Here is a 23,154-nt window from a genome sequence, read left to right on the forward strand (position 1 = left end):
GTAAATCATAACTTATTATTTCTAAAGCGGAACTTATGGTTGAGGGTATTTTACCAGAAACACCGAAGTTGTCGGGCTCACTGTTTGGGTAATTCCCCATCCAGTCGGAACAACTTGGGATTATTCCCAGTAAAATAGACAGGCTAAATTTAGAGCGTTGACCCGTTTTCTTCTAAGGTGAAAATAGCGTGTGTGATGGAAAATTTTCTGACTATTATACAAGGTTCCAATGTGTCTGGTTTGTATAGGTGTACCATGTACATTATTTGACTAATATGATACGCGAAGATAAGTCCACAGTACCCTAGGTGACAGTGTAATGGAATTATATATAAGGAGGAATTACTAAATATAACTTTCAATTGAGCTTTTTGACTTAATATTAACCACAGGTATATATATACACCTTCAAAATCCAAGGGTCTCGCTTTTACCATATCTTGACCCCTCTGCACCAAAGGATGAAAAATGTATTGATCTAAATATTACATATATTAAAGGATCTTTAATGATCGAGTTTTAATTTAATATGAGATCTGTATAAGCCTTCAGTATACTTTAATGTACAGGTCTCATGGGCTTTAAATAATAATTATTACTTTATTAGAGTCTTGCATATTAATTCACAATTAAATACAATGCAAAATAATTCAAAGGGATTAATCCAAAATAATAATTGTAATGACCTATATTCCTGACACACTATGACTATAAATAACAAGTCATACAAATCATTGCATTATAAAATGTAAATGACCATATGGAGCTTCAAGCACTTGCTATTGTAACATCTGGAAAGGGAATAAATGAAAGAGCCAGGAAGGAATTCAAACTCTGAACTCCAGGCAGAGGCTCTAACCATTTTAGCTACTTGGCTATTGCAGCTCAGCTCAGTCCAGTTCTGCTACAATGTGTATACAACGGTATAATATGTGTCTGATTATGGAATCTAAGTCATGGAGTAATTAATCTACTCGTATAATATATATGCATAAAAATGAGCTAATGACTAGCCAGGGATTTACTTTATGGTAATGACATCTATATTTTTTTTCCATTCAGGATATCTACATAATGGGAACAAAGTGACCATTTAATACACAGGTCTGCTACAGACAGGTGGACTGCCATCCATCATCTCACGATGTCTGTCACAATGTCTGTCACACTAAACTCTGGCGGGGTTATGCCTCTCATTGGATGTGAGTAGCAATTTATGACATTTTCCCTTGTTATTACCGTAATTGTCCTTATTAAGCTTTGGGGGCTAACATATAACTTGACTCAAAGCAGTGAGGGACAATCAATTTAAAGTATGGATGGGCATGTATTACCAGACATGGACTTTTTGACAGATAAATTAAAGTAATTCCTAAAATAAAAAATTTAACTGAAAATTCAAAAGATAACTGGAATGTATTTTTAGTATATCAAGAATTAAATAAATACTCAATGGATCACAAATGTAGTCATACTGGAAACTTTTTTTTCTTGTAGTTGGAACATTTAAAATCAAGGGGAAAGAACTGGTGTATAAGGTCCTGGATGCTGCTCTTGCAGCAGGATACCGTTCTATAGGTGAGCAATTTATATTCGATAAGTTATTGTCTTTTTTACATGGAGGCCTAAATTTGTTGAACTTTTGTGAAAATTGGAGACCAATTAACATATTACATACAGTTCATAAACAAACCAGGTTTGTGTTACCTGGGTATTTTGATATAGATATTTACAGGTCTTTTAGACCTTTTGCTGTTGGCATAGATATCGGTCATATAGAACTTGGTCTTGGCATAGATACCTTTCCTGTTACAAGTGTTAGTAGAGATACAGATCCTATTAACCTTTCAGTATTAGCGGACATACAGGCCCTATGGACCATTTGGTAGTGATGTAGATACAGGCCCTGTCAACCTTTTGCTGTTGGTATAGATACAGGCCCTTATGACTGTTTGGTGTTCAGACACAGACTATTGACCTTTTGGTGTTGGTTAAGATACAAGCCCTGTTGACCTTTTGGTTTTGTGGAAAAGGGCCATATCAACCTTTTTATGTTGGAAAAGATACAGGCCTTATTGGCCTTTTGGTGTTGGTAAGGTTACAGGCCCTGTTGACCTTTTGATGATGTGAAAAAGAGCCATATAAACCTTTTGTGTTAGATACATAGATACAAGATACAGGCCTTACTGGCCTTTGGCATTGTATATTTACAGGTCATGTTAACCTTTTGGTGCTTGAATAGATACAGGCCCATTTTACCTTTTAGTGTTGCTATAGCTGCAGTCCCTATTGACCCTGTTGCAGTTGGTATAGCAACAGACCCTTTTGACCTTTTAGTATTTATATAGATACGTACAGGCCCTATTGGTCTCTTGGTACAGTATAGATGCATGCCATATTGACATTTTGGTACGTATATAGAACAAGACCCATGAACCTGTTGACATTTCTCTGGTGACAACTGGATGTTACAGATACAGCATCAGTGTACAGGAATGAAGAAGATATTGGAGAGAGTCTAAAGGAACTCCTTCCCAAATATGGACTGAAGAGACAAGATATCTTCATCACCAGTAAATTAGGTAAGCAACATCAGTTAATTCAAAAGCACTGACAAATTGTCTGAAGTGTGATTATCACTTTCAATAACAGTTCCCTGTGTACATCTATAACTGATCTCTGTGGTAGGTCCCAAAGACCAGGGGTGTGGTCGGTGTAGACAGAGTTGTCTTCAGTCCCTCCACAGCCTTCAGCTGGACTACCTGGATCTTTACCTCATACACTGGCCGGGGACACAGGGTATGCAGCCGGGTGATGCTCGGCACCGTGACCTTCGTCTTCAGAGCTGGAGCGACATGATCAAACTACAGACAGAAGGTAACATCTCTGCGTATTTCAGACACTGTATCTACCTTTTGAATAAAGGAGAAATAAACAGTTGTTCATTGTGTAAAATGTTTTGACCAGTTGCAATATCATTTTCTGACACAAGGTTATTCTATTCATCACAATGTTTCTTTTATGTTTTCAGGGAAGCTTAAAGCCATAGGTGTGTCCAACTTTCTACAACATCACATAGATGACCTTATAAAGGCTACACAACACAATCCAGCTGTCCTACAGGTAAATACACAACACACACCAGTCATACTACAGGTAGACACACAACACACTCCAGTCATACTAGAGGTAGACACACAACACACTCCAGTCATACTACATGTAGACACACAACACACTCCAGTCATACTACAGGTAAACACACAACACACTCCAGTCATACTACAGGTAAACACACAACACACTCCAGTCATACTACAGGTAAACACACAACACACTCCAGTCATACTACAGGTAGACACACAACACACTCCAGTCATACTACAGGTAAACACACAACACACTCCAGTCATACTACAGGTAAACACACAACACACTCCAGTCATACTACAGGTAAACACACAACACACTCCAGTCATACTACAGGTAAACACACAACACACTCCAGTCATACTACAGGTAAACACACAACACACTCCAGTCATACTACAGGTAAACACACAACACACTCCAGTCATACTACAGGTAAACACACAACACACAACACACTCCAGTCATACTACAGGTAAACACACAACACACACCAGCTGTCCTACAGATTTTAACTTTTAAATGTTGTTTTTTTTTTGTCACAGATTGAGTACCACCCACACCTGATCCAGCGAGGGTTGGTAGACTTCTGTATCAGTAAAGGAATACACTTCCAGGCTTACTCGTCTCTAGGGACCACCACAGACCACAACACAGTATGTATACCATTGTCTTTGTGTATCAAACAGGACTTTGTAAGTATATACCTACTACTGAACCTCTGTGACTCCAGAAACTTGTTAAGATTTGTAGTTGTAACAAGAGATGACAGGAGGTCATATTCAATTACAATATATGTAGTAGTCAAACCTGTTTTAGTGTCCGCCTGAATTAAGTGACTCCCTCTCAAATGTGACCGTATTTTCCTCTCCCAATGTTACTTCCTATACTATTTACTTGGATTAAGAGACCACCTGTCATATGTGACCTTTTCATTACTTCATCACTCTGGCTGTAGTTTTTATTAATTTTCTAGTTCTAGACTTCATGTAAAAATATATAAGTTACATTTATGTATATCCACAAAAAATTATATACATTTACAATATAAGCTTCAAAGAGGTACAAATGTACACAGGGTTAGAAGATTGAGGTATTAGTGTCACTTCAACACCTCAGGAGAATCAGAGATAATGGGCTCTATTATATCATCTCAGAGAGTTACAATCGATGTGCAGAGGTTATTCTAGACCGATTTAGGTAGTATTCCCCTGGTGATGAAGTTTTCCGCTTTGAATAAAAGCAAATTCCCCATCAAGAAAAAATCACATAAAACAGATAAATACATGGACTCTCAAAAGCAGGGGAAATCCCCCAAATTTTTATGAAATATATAAGAATTACAGCAAAGAATAGCTGTAAAATATTAAAGATCAAAGAATAATTCAAGACACTACAGCCTTCATTTCACCTAAATTTCATAATGGGTAGTATTCCCCAAATCCTAGATTAACCCCCGATGTGTATGTACCATTTTATAAGGTTTTGACTTTGTAACTGATGTTGATCTTTAATACTGGTATATAAAACTGTTACAGCTGCTGACAGACCCAGTTGTATCCACTATTGCCAAACAAAGAGGAGTATCTCTCGCTCGAGTTCTCCTCCGCTGGGCTGTACAACGGGGTATAGGTAGGTAGCCCTGCTAGAGGTTAGCATATTTTTCCTGTTTTACAGATTTCAGACGGTTTCAGGGTATTTAATTTTGCACAACATCATGTAAACATAATGTAGCTAAAATTCTATATAGAATTTAGCGTATACATTAATATTCATTGGGCATTTATTTTCATTCTATATTTAATGACTGCAAAAATAGCGAAATTATATCTCCCATAGAAAAGGTTGAATGCAGACAACTTTGATAAAAACTGAGTAGGGAAGTTCAAGGGAATTTCGACATCATGAAGTACATACAGCTCTAGGTGCTGATCATGAATTATGTGAGAAAAAAAAAAAAAAAAGTACATTGTATTTGTTTCATAATATTTCTCGTATAGTTATGACATAGAAATATCTAAGTGGTTTGACTGGTCCCCAGAATTTTTTTATGAGTAAAGCTGACTGTATACCCAGTATGCTCTGCCATTCTGTCACTTGAATGCACAAATGTTGTGATGTCATAAGAGTGCATGGTGTTATTTGGTTCTCCAAATGGTTTTTAGAGTTACTGCCCTTGTCTCTTTATCATATGGTTGAATCTTAATTTTATCCTTGTCTATTGACAATGTTGTCTATTTTACAGGTGTCATCCCTAAGTCTACAGATTCCGACCACATTCGGGACAACATGGATATATTTTCTTTCTCCCTCAGTGATGAAGAAATGGTCAGTCTGGACCAACTGGACACTCAGTCCCATCTCTGCTGGAATCCCAGTCAAGTGTTATGACCCAAACTATTAAACTTGTTTATTCATGAATCCAAGGACCAGGTCAAGATGATTATCAGCTTACTTCAGGGGTGCTGTAATCTTTATATGAACACTAAAGTGGAGACAAAATGTTTTTGTTACAGTTGAACACTGTTATGGTGAAACAGTGTTACCATTGAACAGTGTTACAGTTGAACATTGTAACGGTTGAACATTGTTACAGTTGAACATTGCTACTGTTGAACAGTGTTATGGTGGAAGTGTTACCCTTGAACAGTGTTATGGTGAAAGTGTTACCCTTGAACAGTGTTACAGTTGAACATTATTACGGTTGAACATTGTTACTGTTGAACAGTGTTATGGTGGAACAATGTTAAGGTTGAACATTATTACAATTGAACATTACTACTGTTGAACAGTGTTGTGGTTGAACAGTGTTACCGTTGAACAGTGTTATGGTGGAACAGTGTTACGGTTGAACAGTGTTATGGTGGAACAGAGTTACAGTTCCAACGTTGTGGGAAATATTATGGTAGTCGAAAGCAAAATATACTGTAAATAAATAAGATGGTCTTGGTTTTATTTATGAACAACAGTACATAAGCTATATATCATAAATGGGGTTGATGTTTTGATAATTTTCCTAAGCTGGTTTGTTTATGAACAACAGTATATTACATTTCATGAGCGGGGTTGATATTTTGATAACTTTCCTGAGATACTAAAATAAAATCTCCAAGACATTAGAGGTAACCCAACTTAAATTGTTCAAAAGTTTATTGTAAGGTGTTGATTGTTGGGTGGCACAGTGGTGACACACTTGCCTTTTACAAAGGTGATCACGGTTTGATTCCCCGATCGGATGTGAAAAGGCGAAGGGTCACCTGCTCGACCACACTGGTACTCCAGTTTCTCGTAGTAAGACCCCTCACTGCTTCCATCCAGGCCACCAGTGATGTCTCCACAGGTAAAATCTTCCGATTTCTTTGGGGTATCCATTTGTACAGCTTGAATACTGTAAACCATATTTATTTTAGTGCATATCTGAATTTAAACATTGAAAACAATATATAGAGCTGTAATTAATGCAATCCTAATTTAGCAGGTCTTTACTAGTATTTCAAATAGTGCTAAAATGATATTGCCGCTTAAGTATATCTGCACGATTACAGTAAAAATGTACATTAGAAGAAAAAGAAAGGCAGTGAAGAAAGGAAACAGAGAGCTGTTTTCAGTAAATCATAGCCTACTGGATACAAAAAACACAAAGACACTAATTATAATAGGATATTTTATTTTACAAATTGCATTGTAAAATGTATGAATACTTTAAATACATTGGATGTTGCGTTGTCTTGCAATCTGTACAAAAACATCATGGATCATTATAAAAGCCAGACTCTGTTGCCGAATCAGCTGCCCCCAATGAGAAGTGGTGCAGTGATCAAGGTTTGGACCACTCTTCCCCAAGCTTGGCCTAGTATTGGTCCAATATATATGTGTGGTAGCACTGTTATCAGTGCCGGTAAAGCAATGTCTTATTTATCTTGATAAAGTAGAAAAAAATCTCTTCTAATACTCTTTACTATGAAAAGGAATGTAAAAATAGGTATATGATAACTATGTTTTACTGTTGAGTAACACATACTCACAGTATCAATATCCATATATATTATTTTGGCGTTCATCTCTAATCTGTGAATATATAGAATATTTGTTAAATCAGCAAAATTTGAAACATGTGCTAAGTGCATATCAAGGTTGAAGTGAGAATCAAATTCTTGTATGGTTAAGATTTTAGCGTGACACATATCGTATCTGGAGACAATTTTGTGTGTGGTTGTAATGGTCAAGCTGCCATTTAATATACATGGTCCTGTTACATGGCCCTGTGATCTGCTGTACATGTGTGTTATAATGTACCAAACTATCAGATCTGTCTCTGCTGAATAGCTCGGTACATGTAGTTATGAATACTGTAAACCTACCAAAGTTTGCCATTTCGCCATTTTAAGGGAGTATACCCCTATATAATTTAATATTCACAGGGAAAATTTAAATTTAAGATTTAATGCTTCTGCAAACACTTGCAAAATAAATGTACACAAACATTAGTAGGTTCCCAGTATATTACCTATTCTTGTATCTGATCAACAACCACAGACACAAAATTGCCTCCAGATGTGCATGTTCTTGAAGCGTCACAAAAAAAAGCAACTTTTCATCACAAATCAATACCATATCCTAGTAAACAGATTCCTTGCCCTCCCTTACGATACAGCAATAGACACTTTAGTAAGCTGTTAGTAAATATTCCCAGTGGACCATTCTTAAATACTGTCATCCCATCAAATATCCTATAAGGATCATTTATAATCCAAAATAACTTTTGTTCTTTCAATGACAAGTTTGCATATAACACCTTCCTACAGAAAGTTGCATCAGTGGACATCTACCCTCTAGAAAGCCTGCATCCAATATCCATATTTTTCTCGATCAAAATCAACATAAATTCAACACATACTTTCCATAATTCTATCATTAAGGCTTTTCTGACAGTACATAGGTGTGTGCTAGTAAAACCTGCACTTCATTATCATCACTACACAACTCTGAACAATCTTTACCTTAATTTTCATCATTTTTACAAAAAAAATATTTAACAAAAAAAAAAAAAAATTGACAATCACTATCAATTCAAACTTTTTATAATTAATGTACAATCTTGATAAATCATCTTTTTTCTTTTCCGATTACAATTGAACATGATCACAAAACAACTTTCTAAAGACAATGAATTTGCATTAACATCACATTGTTTTGATGATTTTGACACTGACAGCACTTGATGATGTCACAGACATCGCTCCAATACAGTTTTTAACACATCTTTTTACAACAATATTTAATATTTTATTATTACATGGTTTCATGTAAATATTTAAATTAATACAGATCAGGGATTCTGTTGAAGTGGAGAGAAGGTTAACCCTGTAATGGATTAAGATCATTTTGATGTATACTCAAACATCAATACTGCACCAATATTAATTTGCCTTCACAGACATATTAGCTCCATAATTATCAACCTTATTAATAAAATTTGTAAAATAAAATCTTTGTTAATATGTATATTTTACAGCAATATAAACTAGTACAATAGTATTGATGATGTTAGGTCAATAATAAGAACGGCCATCTGCCCTGTAATGAAACAGGAGGCAAACGTATAGGTGACCCACCAGTTTTGATGAAGTATGATAATGTATGAACCGATTGTAATAATGGAAGACTTTCAAATGCTGATTGAATTTGACAAACCTGCGTAGATAGAAGACAGGAAGACAACAGTTAATCCCCCGTCCATAGTTCAATAAGATTCTCTCACGACTAGTACTAATTGTATTACAAATCATAACTTTGAGCCAAGCTTATCCAAGTATGTTGACGCTGAATGAATTTCAACACAAGTATTCAACAATCTTGTTCAAACCAACCCTTATCTGTTTTGGTTATCATGATAATTGGTACAAATGTGATAAAATATTCATTTAAAAAATATGAATAGAACACAGGAATTTGGCACATATTTTGAACCCACAGTCGATTTTATGTATTATATGTAATAATATAATACCTATATGAACCATGGGTTGAGAATTAGTGCCAGTTCCCTGTGGGTAAAATGTTCCCAAAAGATAAAGATTTATATGAGGTTATAAACTACCCTGGGTAAAGTTTCATTTTTGAAAATCAAGTATCAAGTTTTCATATTTTATACAACAAAAATGTTCATGTCTAGTCTTGTTTAAAAATATTCCTATTTTATAGGATGTTATCTTCAAACTTCAACCCATCCAAATGTGTCTCTTCATCTGCACCTTTGGAACATGACATAACAGGCCATTTGGAACCTTTTGGCTGGTTCCTAATACTGTATGTAGACTACAACAGAACTACACCTACATCTAAACTTGTCCATATACATGTATACAGTAATTATACTGCATATTCCTTGACTCCAGGATATTTTGAAACAGTTTCCACAAACATCCAAAGGAGACTTCCACTCACAATGATCTTGGCAGTTAACCCTGCAAGCCAACTTAAAATTCAGTCAGCTTATAACACCTATAAGGCGGAGTGTACACATTCTTCCAATTTTGTCATGACATATTCCAAGAGTGCAGAGATATGTACGGCAAGTAAGGAACCCTTGAATGCTGAAGATAATATTATAACGTGAAGTATCGGTGAGTGTAAACATGGCAGTCTAAAAAGCTAGTGAATCTGGTATATTACAGACAAGCTTTGTGTCACCTTTTAGAGCCAGTTAGTGGCATATCAGAAAGAATAAGGTAAGTAAGAATTATGTTTAATGAAAAAGTTAAAGAATTTTCTTAAAATGACCTGAAATCATACCACCTTCATGAAGGATGAATCGGAGGAATGAGTTGGGTGTGATTTGTTGGACCACAACAGACATGGTACAACAACGTGCATCATATTGACTGGTCACTGCACACGAACTAATCTACAGGGAAAAGCCACCAATACCATCACTACCCACCATGACTCTTATGGGAAGTATTGTGGCCACAACACATCAACGCTGACCAACAACACTTATTTGAACACAATATAATATGACACATTCTATTGTTTGTGACAATTGAAAATAATAAATTACATTTTTACAAATTAAAAACCTAAAGAACATACACCATGAATCGTTACATCATGCTTTGGCAAGTTTTTTTATGAGATTGCTCTGTACAATATAATATATTAATTTACTTTAATTCAGCTTAAAAATTATTTTCTTTCTCTACAGCAGTACACTGACTTTTCATATCATGGAGAAGGTATACGTATGCACTATTCAAATCTCTGAAAAAGGACTGTGGAAAGGTATTATTCTAAAAAGGGCAATCTACATAATCTTTAAAAAAAAAAAAAATTAGGTCGTATCATCTCAAACATAGGTGAAAGGTTGAGCGTATATATAAATTTTGATAAATTTGAGTAAGAATTTGAATTCATTTTCAAAGTCTCTTATTAAACAAAGGAGATAAAATGCAAAGTCATATGAGAAATCTGAGTGAGAATTTGAATTAATTTTTTGATGTCTTTTATAAAACAACGTAGATAAAAAAAAAAGCAAAGTATGAAAAATTGGAGTGAGAATGTGATTTGACAAAGAAGCTAAATTGAGCTTGTAAAGTTTCTTTAACAAAGGAGATAAGTTGATGGTGTATAGATTTGTATCAAAGAAAAATAAGAAACCTGAGTGAATGGTGTGTATAATCTCTAAACAAAAAAAAACCTATTTTGTATGGTCTCTAAATCAAAAAGATATGGGAGGTTTGAATACATCTTCTCAGTCTCTATCCCACAGAGACATGATGTCAATGTATGACGACTCTTGACTCGCCAACTCTGAGGCTGCGATGATAACGTTATGATGGAGTATTTTAGATATGAACACAAAGATTAACCATGACACTGGTCAACAACAACAGTACCTCGCCATACAGGTCAAAGGTCAAACAACCATGGCATTGAGGAATTATGCATTGGTTTGTTCAGCAGATTTTATATATATGATTTGAGATATACATGTGTGACAAGAGTTCAACTGTTTCTACCAAGCTTTGCAACAGCAAGAAAAAAACTATTTTCTAATACAAATTAATCTTGAAATATACCATAACTATTCATTAAGAATATATATCACAGCATCTCCCATAAAAAACAACAGGTTTATTCCATCTTTGGTGTGTAAACACCTACTCATGCTTTAAAGTCAGAATCTAATTCAAATATTGAGCCTATTGAAATTCCACATCTGCCCATTTAGCAATATGGATTGTTATGATGATAAATGATAGAAGTATTTTTAGTATATAGCACATGTAATGATACATGTATTGATGTATAGAAAATAAATAAGTTACATGTACATATATATATAACATATACATGTATATGAGATATAAACGTTCATGTGTACCTAAACTTTAACATACATGTATATTCAGATAATCATTATATAAAATGATTTTTTTTTTGACAACTGGCCATTTGTTTCTAAAGCAAGACAATGATAAGTTATGATGCAAAAATTAATGGCTCTTATTGATGAGATGAGAAGCAATACCAGTTAAACTGACTGAGTGATGGCTAAATCAAGTGTACATGATAACACAAATAGTATAACATTAATTAGCGATCGTTAACTTATGGAAAGCTGCATTTTAAATAAGCTTCAATCTACAAGCATGAGAATATTATACATAAATATAGATATTCATTTGAAGACAAATATCTTGCATTATATTTTACTGCTGTTTTAAAAAACAAAATTAATTTCTAAACACACTTTAGCTGTAAAAACCAAACAAGCATTTTATTTCCTATCTTACACGAAGAGTAAAATATAAAAAAAAATATCCTTTTATTTTATTTTTAAATGCATTTTTCTGGTAGTTCTGTGAAACTGTTAAAAAAAAAAAAAAAAAAAAAAGCCGCCCTCGGAGTGAATGCTTACCAAAATATTACTCAATATGTATATATAATATATATGACAAATATCCATAGGGAAATCATTGGTTTAGCAATCACTTTTGATCCTGAAATCTTGGTGATTATATAACTTTATTTTTTATTTTTTTAATTCAATTACAATGCAATTACCACAAAGGAACCAATATTAGAATCTTTTGAATCTACCAGTATATCTTTTCTACTTTCTAGCCCCAGTTCCATCAATATTACCAATGTACTTAAGAAAATTAAGTAACCTGATATTGTACATAGAAAAGCATTAAAGAATTTAAGTTCCTTATCAAAATGTTTTTCCATAAATCAAATGATGCTTTCCTATGAAAGAATTCAAGTTAAAGTATTTCCTTAAGTGAAGGAATGTTATTGAAACAGGAGCCTGACAATGATACAGATTTTTAGGATTCATCGGACATGTTTGAAACTAAAAATTATTGCACACTACACTTGGACATCACTGTATCAGTAAACAAGTTTGACAATTATATATATGACAGTAACAGCCACAGTTGTTTACACAACCCGAATACAGCCAACCAACTCTGACAAAATAAAACCTGATTTTTTTTCCAAACATTCATTTAAAAATATAGTATGTAATATTTCTCCACAATTTAAAATTGGACAACACATATATTAATTCTACAACAGATACACAACAGAAAATAAGCCTGTTTATCAATAAATGGCGACTAGAAATATCTATGTATATATATATATATATCATTTCAACGTGGAAGAAAACGAAATGATTAGAAGTCAGTCCTCCAAGCATGTCTGCAGAAAAGCAGCAATCAACAAGAGGCTAGCTCCTTTCAACTCAGTAGCAGCCAATCAGAAGCTAGCTTTTTCTAAATCAACCAATCAGACTAGCTTCTTTTTACAACTCGGTAGCAGCCAATCAGAAGCTAGTTTTTTAACAACTCGGTAGCAGCCAATCAGAAGCTAGCTTTTTAACAACTCGGTAGCAACCAATCAGAAGCTAGCTTCTTTCCTTAGTCAATAGAAACCAATCAGATGCTAGCTTATTTCAATGAATCAATAACAACCAATCAGAGGCTAGTTTCTTTCATTGAATTGATAGCAGCTAATCAGAAGCTAGCTTCTTTTATCGAAACAAGAGCAACCAATCAAAAGTCATATAACAACAACCAACCACCAGAAGCTAGCTCCTTTCATCTAAATTCTTTTAAGTCAATATGATAAGCCAGTCACAATACTTCATCGTGCATGGCCTAGCGAAAAGCATTGAAGAGAATAATATCCATGTGTACCTGGTTCATGAACTTGGTGTTTGTGAGTGTAAAGTCACACAGATTGTATGCATACAAATTTGCGTTGACATGGCGCTTCTTGTCATCACATTTGTAATGTTATCTGTATGCCAGAGATTTTATGATTAAAATGGAATAATGGTGAAGTAGATGATCAGTGTTATCTAAAACTTTTATATAAAAAGTTAGTTTGTAAGAACTGGTTATAGAATACAAGTACACTGGTCAGTCTTTACTTGGTCAACTATAACATTTATCTATAATCCAAGCTTCCTCGTCGTAAATATCCCCCTCCTCTTTTTGAACGAAATCTTGTTACCACAAAGACAGACACCATGTACGTACACTTATACATGTCGAACAATGCACAGACTGACATACAATGTGTCAATATTATCCAGACATGCAAGGGTATGTGTCAATACTAGCTGGAGATCTACTGATGTATGAATGTGGCCCGACAGATCATTAGAAATGTTCGTTGTGACTGTAAGCGGGTGCAAGTCCCTCCTCAACACGGCGCCTTTGACTCCGCCTCACACCATCAGCACGTCGATATGGTTCATTCTTCAAGTCTACGAAAATCAAATTACAAAATAATACAGCTCAAACATAACAAGGTGTTTATTTGTTATTTTTTGGGGGAAAGAGAGAAACAAGTTGTCTAGATTAAGTGTTATCCTTGTATAAAGGGCTACTCCTGTAGAATCTTTCCTATTTTGTAAACATGGCATGAATATCTTTGAATACTGGACACTCAGGTGGCAACTTGTTTCACAATTGTTGTAAAATAAATCAAGTCAATAGTTTTAGCTTGATGAATATCGAAAATCTGAACATATAGAGATATAGGCTTCTTGATATTATAGTCCAAAAATCGTAATGAAGATAATCTATCCTTTGTATACACAAGCCATACAAGGTCCAGTCTACCTACCCAAAAGGATGTCCTCGAGAGCCCCGTGGTAAACCTCATCCTTTCCCAACAACTTCTTCTCCTTGATCTGTCTGTTTCTTGTCTTCAGTTCAGATACAACAGCCTCCTGAAATACATAAAGACAATTCAGGTATAAACCAAGTATGTTTACAGAGACTATGGTCTTATAGCTGAGCATATACTCAGAGAGCGAGTCAACTGGGGTCTTAGCTGAGCATGTATTCAGATTGAGTCATCAACCGGGTCTTAGCTAAACATGTACTTAGCCTGAGTCATCAACCTCGGTCATAGCTGAGCATATAGTTTCAGTATTGTGAAGCACAAGACTAGAATTTAGCATTATTTAGTAGTTTGTCAGTCCAGGAAGTAATTTAAAAATTTGGCAATTACAGAGAGTTATGGTATAGGGGATCAGCTTCCAATAAAGTAATAAAGCATGAACGAAGGGAGATAACTCTTTATAGTAACAAATGGTGCTGTCTTTCAGTATGTGACGATGGTTTTTTTGACAAATTAATTACAAGATGCACCATTTAATACATTTATATCTACTTTAAGAGTATGATTTCCTTGCTTACAAAGCCAAGATTTTAAATCCAAAAGAAATCAACTTGGTTTTTAATTGTGCAAAGAATTTTTCCTAAACTTTAAAAAAGATTTCTCTTGCCATGAGAATACAATGTAAAAATCAGGAATGAAAACTAATGTTTGGCAGATATTGAGAGGAAGGGAAGGATATAATCATCCCATATATCATGGGGGTACGCCAGTGAAATCTCAATCTCCAGGGAGAATAAAGCACATCTCACGTAAAACATCAGAGAATATCTCTCCTACTTAGCTGGAGTAGGTTGTTTTTTTCATAAATGTTAGAAAGGGGTTCAATTAATTCTCTTAGGAAAGAATAACTAGAAATAGAACACAGGACACAATGTATCAATCAATGGGAGGAAAGATATATAGACTTGGACAGGATTTGGTTCCAATCAGATTCTCTTAACCAAACATTGAACTGATGCAGATTACACACACAGATCCGGGGTAGTTCACAGATACAGGTCTGGGCTTTTCCTTAACATATACAATACGGGTAAGACAGATCACATCAACAGGAAAAATATTCTGGGACAGACAACACTTACTACCCCACTATTTGGGGAACTGCCTGGAAAAGGCCAGAAACACTGAATCCTGGAAAGGCAATACAATTTACATAGCTATTCAGAGAAACGTTCAAGATATTAAGAAATAATAATTATAAACCTGATTTCAATATACTCTAGATCTGAATATATGTTATCCCATTTTGTTTTTGGCTTCATTGATCTTCAATGCAAAAGCCAATCAGCAGAACAAATTATATGTAGTTGACAGTACCAATTCTTACATGTGACCACATTTGATATGGAGCACTTTTCATGTAAGAGGATAGAACATCAAAACCTGCTTGACTATAAATGTATTGCTAAAACCAAGTTATTTATCAACTTGAGTTAAACTTGAATTAGAAGTCCACCACAATGTTTTGGGACCTGGTTAATCACTTAGACCTTCAGAGTGTCTGTATGTGTTTAACCCTGACCAACTTTTCCCTTTGTGACTTTAACGTTCCAAGGTCTATGTGTTTGTCACTTTGACCTTCAAAATGGTTTGTGACCTTGATCTTGGTGTATACTGACCGCTGTAACCTTCTTGTTCTTGCGCCCATGAGAACTTGGTTGGATCTCCTCCATAGCAGCGTACTCCATCCTTCGTTTCTTCTCCAGGTCAACCACTGCTTGCTGTGAACAGAAGAAAAAACATCAGAATAACTATTATCTGCTTGTTGAGTACCAAATAGAAAATCACAATCTTGCCCTACTTTGAGGATGTTGAAAAATTCTCAGCCTCATGGATGATTCTTAAATGTCACACACAAAACACTTTTTAAGAATATTACCTGAGCTGGTTTTGAGACGAACTCATGAATTGCAAATTACGTTAATTTATACTGTGTTTATCAAGTCAAATTCATGGGTGAAAAGAAAGTGAACTTTTCAAAGTCTAACGGAGACTAACTGAGCAGATATTGAAATATTTCAGATTGAAACCTTATTCTATCTTAGAAAACAAACACAAAATACCTGATATCATTAAACATAAAAATCTTATACCATGGATAAGATATCTACCCAACCTGAGGACTCCAGCTTTGTCAAACAGGGACCACCAAGAAAAGTGATTTAATTCAAAGAGTACAGTACCATAAACCTAATTTTCTCTCGATTCCACAATGGAATGAGTTTGTTTTAACTCTGCGGTCCTCCCGTGGGATGTACATTTTACAGGATTAGCCATAACTGACACCTTGACACCTGTCTCAGGGACTTACCTTGAAAGCACCAACAAATCGTACAAACTGTGAGAAGAATGTCTGTGGGGACACAGTGCGAGGGTTCTCTCCAAAAAACTCCACGACTCGTTTGTAGGAATCCTGAAACATGGAGTACATACACCACATTATTATACTATGTCTTCATAGATATAATCTTAGTTGTTAAATACAATCAAACCTGCCTTAGAGGCCACCTGTAAACAGTAATGACCTGTCTATAAAGGTCATCTGTTTTGAATCCTTATGTAACACTATCCATTGTTAATGAACATGTATATAAAGGCCACCTGCCTATAAGTGTTCTTTACAGACAGGTTTACCTGAAGATATACCCACTTCCAATATCAACTTATCTATCAAAACCAGTGATACGTTCAACTGATGATGAAATGAAAACGTGTCTTAGCCTATGACGCCTAACCCCACTGACTGTTTGCTTGTTTGCTGGGTTTATCACCCTGTGAACAGCCAGGGTTAGATAATCAAGAATATTGCCATAGATTTCTCAGTCGCATCTTGAAGGTAGGAGATGATTTTTTTCCTCCTATCTTTCAACTTCATTTTTTTCAATTTTGCAGTGCAACACAAAGTTGACGTGACGTGATTGAATTGTTGATCTGACGTCATGGTATTGTTGATGTGACGTGATTGAATTGTTGATGTGACGTCATGGTATTGTTGATGTGACGTGATTGAATTGTTGATGTGACGTCATGGTATTGTTGATGTGACGTGATTGAATTGTTGATGTGACGTCATGGTATTGTTGATGTGACGTGATTGAATTGTTGATGTGACGTCATGGTATTGTTGATGTGACGTGATTGAATTGTTGGTGTGACGTCATGGTATTGTTGATGTGACGTGATTGAATTGTTGGTGTGACGTCATGGTATTGTTGATGTGACGTGATTGAATTGTTGGTGTGACGTCATGGTATTGTTGATGTGACGTGATTGAATTGTTGGTGTGACGTCATGGTATTGTTGATGTGACGTGATTGCATTGTTGATGTGACGTGATTGAATTGTTGATGTGACGTCATGGTATTGTTGATGTGACGTGATTGAATTGTTGATGTGACGTCATGGTATCGTTGATGTGACGTGATTGAATTGTTGATGTGACGTCATGGTATCGTTGATGTGACGTGATTGAATTGTTGATGTGACGTCATGGTATCGTTGATGTGACGTGATTGAATTGTTGATGTGACGTCATGGTATCGTTGATGTGACGTGATTGAATTGTTGATGTGACGTCATGGTATTGTTGATGTGACGTGATTGAATTGTTGGTGTGACGTCATGGTATTGTTGATGTGACGTGATTGAATTGTTGGTGTGACGTCATGGTATTGTTGATGTGACGTGATTGAATTGTTGATGTGACGTCATGGTATTGTTGATGTGACGTGATTGCATTGTTGATGTGACGTGATTGAATTGTTGATGTGACGTCATGGTATTGTTGATGTAACGTGATTGAATTGTTGGTGTGACGTCATGGTATTGTTGATGTGACGTGATTGAATTGTTGATGTGACGTCATGGTATTGTTGATGTGACGTGATTGAATTGTTGATGTGACGTGATTGAATTGTTGATGTGACGTCATGGTATTGTTGATGTGACGTGATTGAATTGTTGATGTGACGTCATGGTATTGTTGATGTGACGTGATTGAATTGTTGATGTGACGTCATGGTATTGTTGATGTGACATGATTGAATTGTTGATGTGACATCATGGTATTGTTGCCGTGATGCCACTGTGATGCTACCAGCACAGACTAAGTAGAAACTGCATGCACCCTATAGCGGATGACAGAGAAATCTTGAACAAGTAAAACGCACGACAAATCTGTGAATTTTGGGAGAAAACATTGTTACATCATCGACTTTGAAAAAAAGAAGATTTCTAGCACGAAAGGTGGAATTCTTTGACTAGTTGACATTCAAAAAAATTTAAGAAAAAATTAATAATGTTTCTTCATTTATTTATCCAACCACAACCAGCACATCTGTACCCAGCAGGGAAATCATACCAGATTGTCCCAAACGGGCGAATAGACATGTAGCTGAAGCATGTTCCTCCTTCTTACTACACAGTGTAAATGCCTGTTGTACATACCTGAGCAGTTTTAACATCACTCTGCAGTTTCCTAAGTTTTTCTTCAGAGTTCTGTAAGAATTCTTTTAGAATAGGTGGTTGGTCACGAGAATGTTTCCGAGCATCAAATTCTCGCTTAGTCGACTCCATTCCTTTTTCTAAGTCATGCACGTCCGTCAAAATATTTTCCAGTGACACTAAAAATTAAAATATGCCGTTTATCTTAAGTATTTCCTAGCAAAAAATGCAGTCTGTATATAGAAAGGTGAACTCCATTCTCATATTAGACTAGGCCTCTTGGTAGAATTGAACTATCATTCATGTAGATATCTTATTTTGTCGCATCAGCTGCCAATGAATCAAATTTTTCTTTAGTTAAGGCTATTTCAGTAAAATTACAACATAATAGAAGGACTCAAAGTTTGTCTAACAGCAACCAATCAAACAAGCAAATGAATTCAAACAATACCATACAATAATACAATTTCTCTGGCACCTACCATGCCTAGAATTTCTTTATTTCTGACCTCCCACCCACGGATAAACACATTTGACTGTATAGCCCTGAAGTAATTTCAAAGAGTACAAAAAACATTATATAAACCTGGTTGAACTTAGGATGGATTAAAGGAGAGCTATAAACAACAGATCAACTTAAATGTGTCAGAACTGTACACTACAGATAAGTATTCAATATTACTTCACATTCTCATTAATCTGAACTTACGGACTGAGTTCAATCAGAAACTATAGATTATGGTCTTAATACAGTATATTGAAATCTCACTTTGGTCACGTGTAATGTGTGTGTGTGTGTGTGTATGTAGAGAAACGAGAAGTTACGATGTCAAGTCGACTCTGGCTCAACCATCTGGTTTACTTTGGTCTGTCGACCACAGCCTATGATGGATGACTATGGTCTTAATACAGTATATTGAAATCTCACTTTGGTCACGTGTAATGTGTGTGTATAGAGAAACGAGAAGTTACGATGTCTAGTCGACTATTGCTCAAACATCAGGTTTACTTTGGTCTGACCACAGCAACTAAACAAATTGCACTTGCTTCATCATTTGAAAGCATGGCAGTGATTGGTTCCTGTTTATCCACCTATGTAATCACATTACATGGAACAGCCTGTCTATAGTGAAGAGTTGATTATCGAACTCGTCCAATACAAATTTTCTAATATTACGGACATAATACAGATCATTTCGAAGGTACATACCAAGTGCTGCTTTTTCTAAGAAACGCAGCTCGGATTCAAAGTTCAGGAGGTCAATAAACTTTTCGTTGACAGTTTGAGCCAAGTAGTGGACGAGTGTGGTCTTTTTGTCAGCGGATTTTGTATCCATCAGCTGAAAATAAAACAAAGATAAGAGAAACTAGTTCCTGCTGGCCCCGTCAGGCAACGTTACTTACTCAGGCATCTTTGCTCTCGAGAAATTTCCGCGAAGAAACATGTTGCTGCTAAAGAACAGACACCTAATCTGCCATAATCTCACGAGTCCTTCATGCAATCACTTTGCGGATACTTTTACTTTTTTCCAACAAAATTGTTGAATTTTATTTCACAATATCCATTTGCGGACTCTAATCTAATATCATATTGTATATACAGTCAAACCTGCTCTAACGACCCCCTGTATATAACGACTGCCTGTCTATAACGACCGGTTTTAAGATTCCCCGTGAGATTTTACTATATAACGACCCTCTGTATAGCGACTACCTGTCTAATGTGACTAACGACCAGTGATTTCGGAACGGCGGTCGCTAATTTGTTTTCCATAGCGACCGATTTCTGTCAGCCATCTTCTGCTCTCGGCAGTCATCCCTCATAAAATCCCCGGAAAATTCAGACACATCGACCCTGGCCTAATTATACAAACAAAGGACCACCACAATCCTGGCCTGAGTATATAAACAAAAGACCCCTACCACCTGTTAGCCCCTAATTACTGTAGCTGCCCTGGCCTGGGGCTCGGTGAGAGAGGAGTCGGGTCACCATGCGTGTCGGTATTACATTACAACTGTGCACAGGTGGCTTCATTTGACACGGTCAGTTAATTTTGTGATTACAACTAGGATACATCACTTCAATAACAAACACTGGTCATATCTGTCAACAAGATTTACTCACATGAAAGCCAATAATGCCTTTCTTAATCGTAGCTGTCGGTACTAGCGTTTGTACTGCCGCCATCTTTAATTAGTCAATACTAATAAAAAGTCGTAAACTGACACAAATATCCGGATTTCAATTTGGGTCAGAAAACAAAAAATTTTGGTTTTAAGAAGTAAGACTATAACACGAAATAATTAGTAGTAACACAAATATAATTAATTAATTAATTATTGTGTATTCTTTTTCTTTCTTTATGAAAGAAAGGGAGATAATTTGATAGATACATATAGCATAATTTCAGAACAAAATATTTAAAAAAATTATCCATAAGACCATTTTGAGTTATATTTTGTGTTTGGGTCCACAAAATCATTAAATATTAAACCCTTCAGATTTATAAAGTTTATGCATTTATTAAACTTCTGACTGGTCTTCTGAATGCCCTGTTCAATGACAATTTATTTATGGCAGTTTTAAGTAAATTGGTTGGTGCAATAATTTTGACCTGTCTATAAAGGCAACCTGTCTATAGTGACCGTTTTTCTGCCTCCCCTTGGGCGGTCGCTATAGACAGGTTTGACTGTATTCATAATTTTAATTATTACAATCTAATTGTAGTCTTGTTTTGAACATTAAAACCACAAACATGGCAGTCTTGTATGATGTCTAATGAGAAGGTTGAGATATACTGACCATGTCCAGACTCTGAAGTTTAAAACCGTACACAGCTCCCCTCTTAGAACTATTCATGTAGTTACCAATGGCCAGAATCACCTGTAAGTAGAAAATATACAACTCAAGATCCAAAAACTAAATTAGCATTACATGACAATGATTAAGTGCCCGACTCAACAGATCTATAGTTGGTGAGATGAAATCTGGCAATAGGCAAGTCATGTAAACCAGTAACTTAGTGCTTGACATCTTGGTATAATCTATACCATAAGGTACTGTTGCTTCAATCAACACAAATGAACTGATACAACTGATATCCACAGAAACGTACCTCCAGCATTTTCTTCACTTTCTGGGAATTCCTCAAAGACATAGAGGCAGCTATCACAGCATTTACTTGCTGCAATGCAAAATGGAAAACATTACTGTCATGGATATGATGTTGTGTATGGTCAAGGTCAATGCTCGTTGCCATGGACATGTGTGGTCATGGTCGAAGCTCATTGTCATGGACATTTGTGGTCATGGTCGAAGCTCATTGTCATGGACATGTGTGTGGTCAAGATCAAAGGCCATTGTCATTGATACCATCGTCATGTGTGGTCAAGGTCAAAGCTCATTGTCATGGATATCTGGGTCAAGGTCAAGCGGAGTGTAGTTTAATGAACAGAAGCACAGACATCTTGATTTGAATTTCCATTCTGTAAACTACACAAAGTGCATGACAGCAAATCTAAATATGATTTCAATAAAGATCTTGATTGCCACAAACTTAATATTAATACATAAATTGGGTTAATTTAACAGCTGAAAAAGGAACATGATTTACGGTATGCTACATCATAAAGAGGTAAAAACATTCTGGATCAATTTGGAATTGTTTCGTCCATTAAATATGAACATATACCACCAGGGGCTGGATAGTACAGGGTTAAACTTACTGGTGTGAGATGATATATACTGTCCAGGGGCTGGATAGTACAGGGGTTATAATTACTGGTGTGAGATGATGTATACTGTCCAGGGGCTGGATAGTACAGGGTTATACTTACTGGTGTGAGATGATGTATACTGTCCAGGGGCTGGATAGTACAGGGGTATAATTACTGGTGTGAGATGGTGTATACTGTCCAGGGGCTGGATAGTACAGGGGTTATACTTACTGGTGTGAGATGATGTATACTGTCCAGGGGCTGGATAGTACAGGGTTATACTTACTGGTGTGAGATGATGTATACTGTCCAGGGGCTGGATAGTACTGGGGTTATACTTACTGGTGTGAGATGGTGTATACTGCCCAGGGGCTGGATAGTACAGGGTTAAACTTACTGGTGTGAGATGGTGTATACTGTCCTGGAAGTTACCGATGAAACTCATAATGTTCAACTTCTGGGACAGCCTTTCTACTTTACAAAACTGAAAGTACAAACAAAAGAATCTGTCAATAAATTAGATTACGAAATGTGAAGTTTATCAGCATCCACTTTAAATCAGCATCCACTTTAAATTAATTCTAATATTTTTATATCAAAATACTAACAAAATTTACCTCCCTACCCCCCCTCATC

General features: G+C 35.8%; 2 protein-coding genes across 7 annotated transcripts in view; one reads left to right on the forward strand and one right to left on the reverse strand.

Moving 5' to 3' along the window:
- Nucleotides 1-78: 78 nt before the first annotated feature.
- On the forward strand, nt 79-6,089 carry LOC117344297 (glyoxal reductase-like). 5 transcript variants are annotated; one of them, XM_033907000.1, is made up of 9 exons: nt 79-177; nt 1,063-1,202; nt 1,498-1,578; nt 2,475-2,582; nt 2,689-2,877; nt 3,032-3,123; nt 3,696-3,806; nt 4,689-4,782; nt 5,396-6,089. In XM_033907000.1, the coding sequence occupies exons 2-9, from the start codon at nt 1,145-1,147 to the stop codon at nt 5,539-5,541; spliced, it is 879 nt and encodes a 292-aa protein (XP_033762891.1). In that variant the 5' UTR covers nt 79-177; nt 1,063-1,144; the 3' UTR covers nt 5,542-6,089. The 5 variants fall into 5 exon arrangements, with proteins under 5 accessions (XP_033762891.1, XP_033762887.1, XP_033762889.1 ...); XM_033906996.1 differs by having other exon boundaries at nt 84-238; XM_033906998.1 differs by having other exon boundaries at nt 142-223.
- A 711-nt stretch (nt 6,090-6,800) lies between these two features.
- The window catches only part of LOC117344299 (formin-like protein), a 51,725-nt gene continuing 35,371 nt past the window's right edge, over nt 6,801-23,154 (reverse strand). For both annotated transcript variants that reach the window (XM_033907004.1, XM_033907003.1), the window contains 9 exons: nt 22,916-23,002; nt 21,918-21,986; nt 21,605-21,685; nt 20,012-20,141; nt 18,805-18,980; nt 16,670-16,771; nt 15,978-16,079; nt 14,299-14,404; nt 6,801-13,936 (listed from right to left, as the gene is read on the reverse strand). In XM_033907004.1, coding sequence (XP_033762895.1) covers nt 13,830-13,936; nt 14,299-14,404; nt 15,978-16,079; nt 16,670-16,771; nt 18,805-18,980; nt 20,012-20,141; nt 21,605-21,685; nt 21,918-21,986; nt 22,916-23,002 — 960 coding nt within the window. In that variant the 3' untranslated portion in view covers nt 6,801-13,829. The remainder of the gene's footprint in view (nt 13,937-14,298; nt 14,405-15,977; nt 16,080-16,669; nt 16,772-18,804; nt 18,981-20,011; nt 20,142-21,604; nt 21,686-21,917; nt 21,987-22,915; nt 23,003-23,154) is intronic.

This window comes from Pecten maximus, chromosome 15 (assembly GCF_902652985.1).
Source record: "Pecten maximus chromosome 15, xPecMax1.1, whole genome shotgun sequence".
Taxonomy (NCBI): domain Eukaryota; kingdom Metazoa; phylum Mollusca; class Bivalvia; order Pectinida; family Pectinidae; genus Pecten; species Pecten maximus.

Bases quoted from the DNA above. Each gene is read 5' to 3' on its own strand.
- LOC117344297 (XM_033907000.1), top strand. From the start codon at position 1,145: ATGTCTGTCACAATGTCTGTCACACTAAACTCTGGCGGGGTTATGCCT. The intron at 1,203-1,497 runs GTGAGTAGCAAT...TTTTTCTTGTAG, and splicing joins GGTTATGCCTCTCATTGGAT to TTGGAACATTTAAAATCAAG. The intron at 2,878-3,031 runs GTAACATCTCTG...TTATGTTTTCAG, and splicing joins GATCAAACTACAGACAGAAG to GGAAGCTTAAAGCCATAGGT.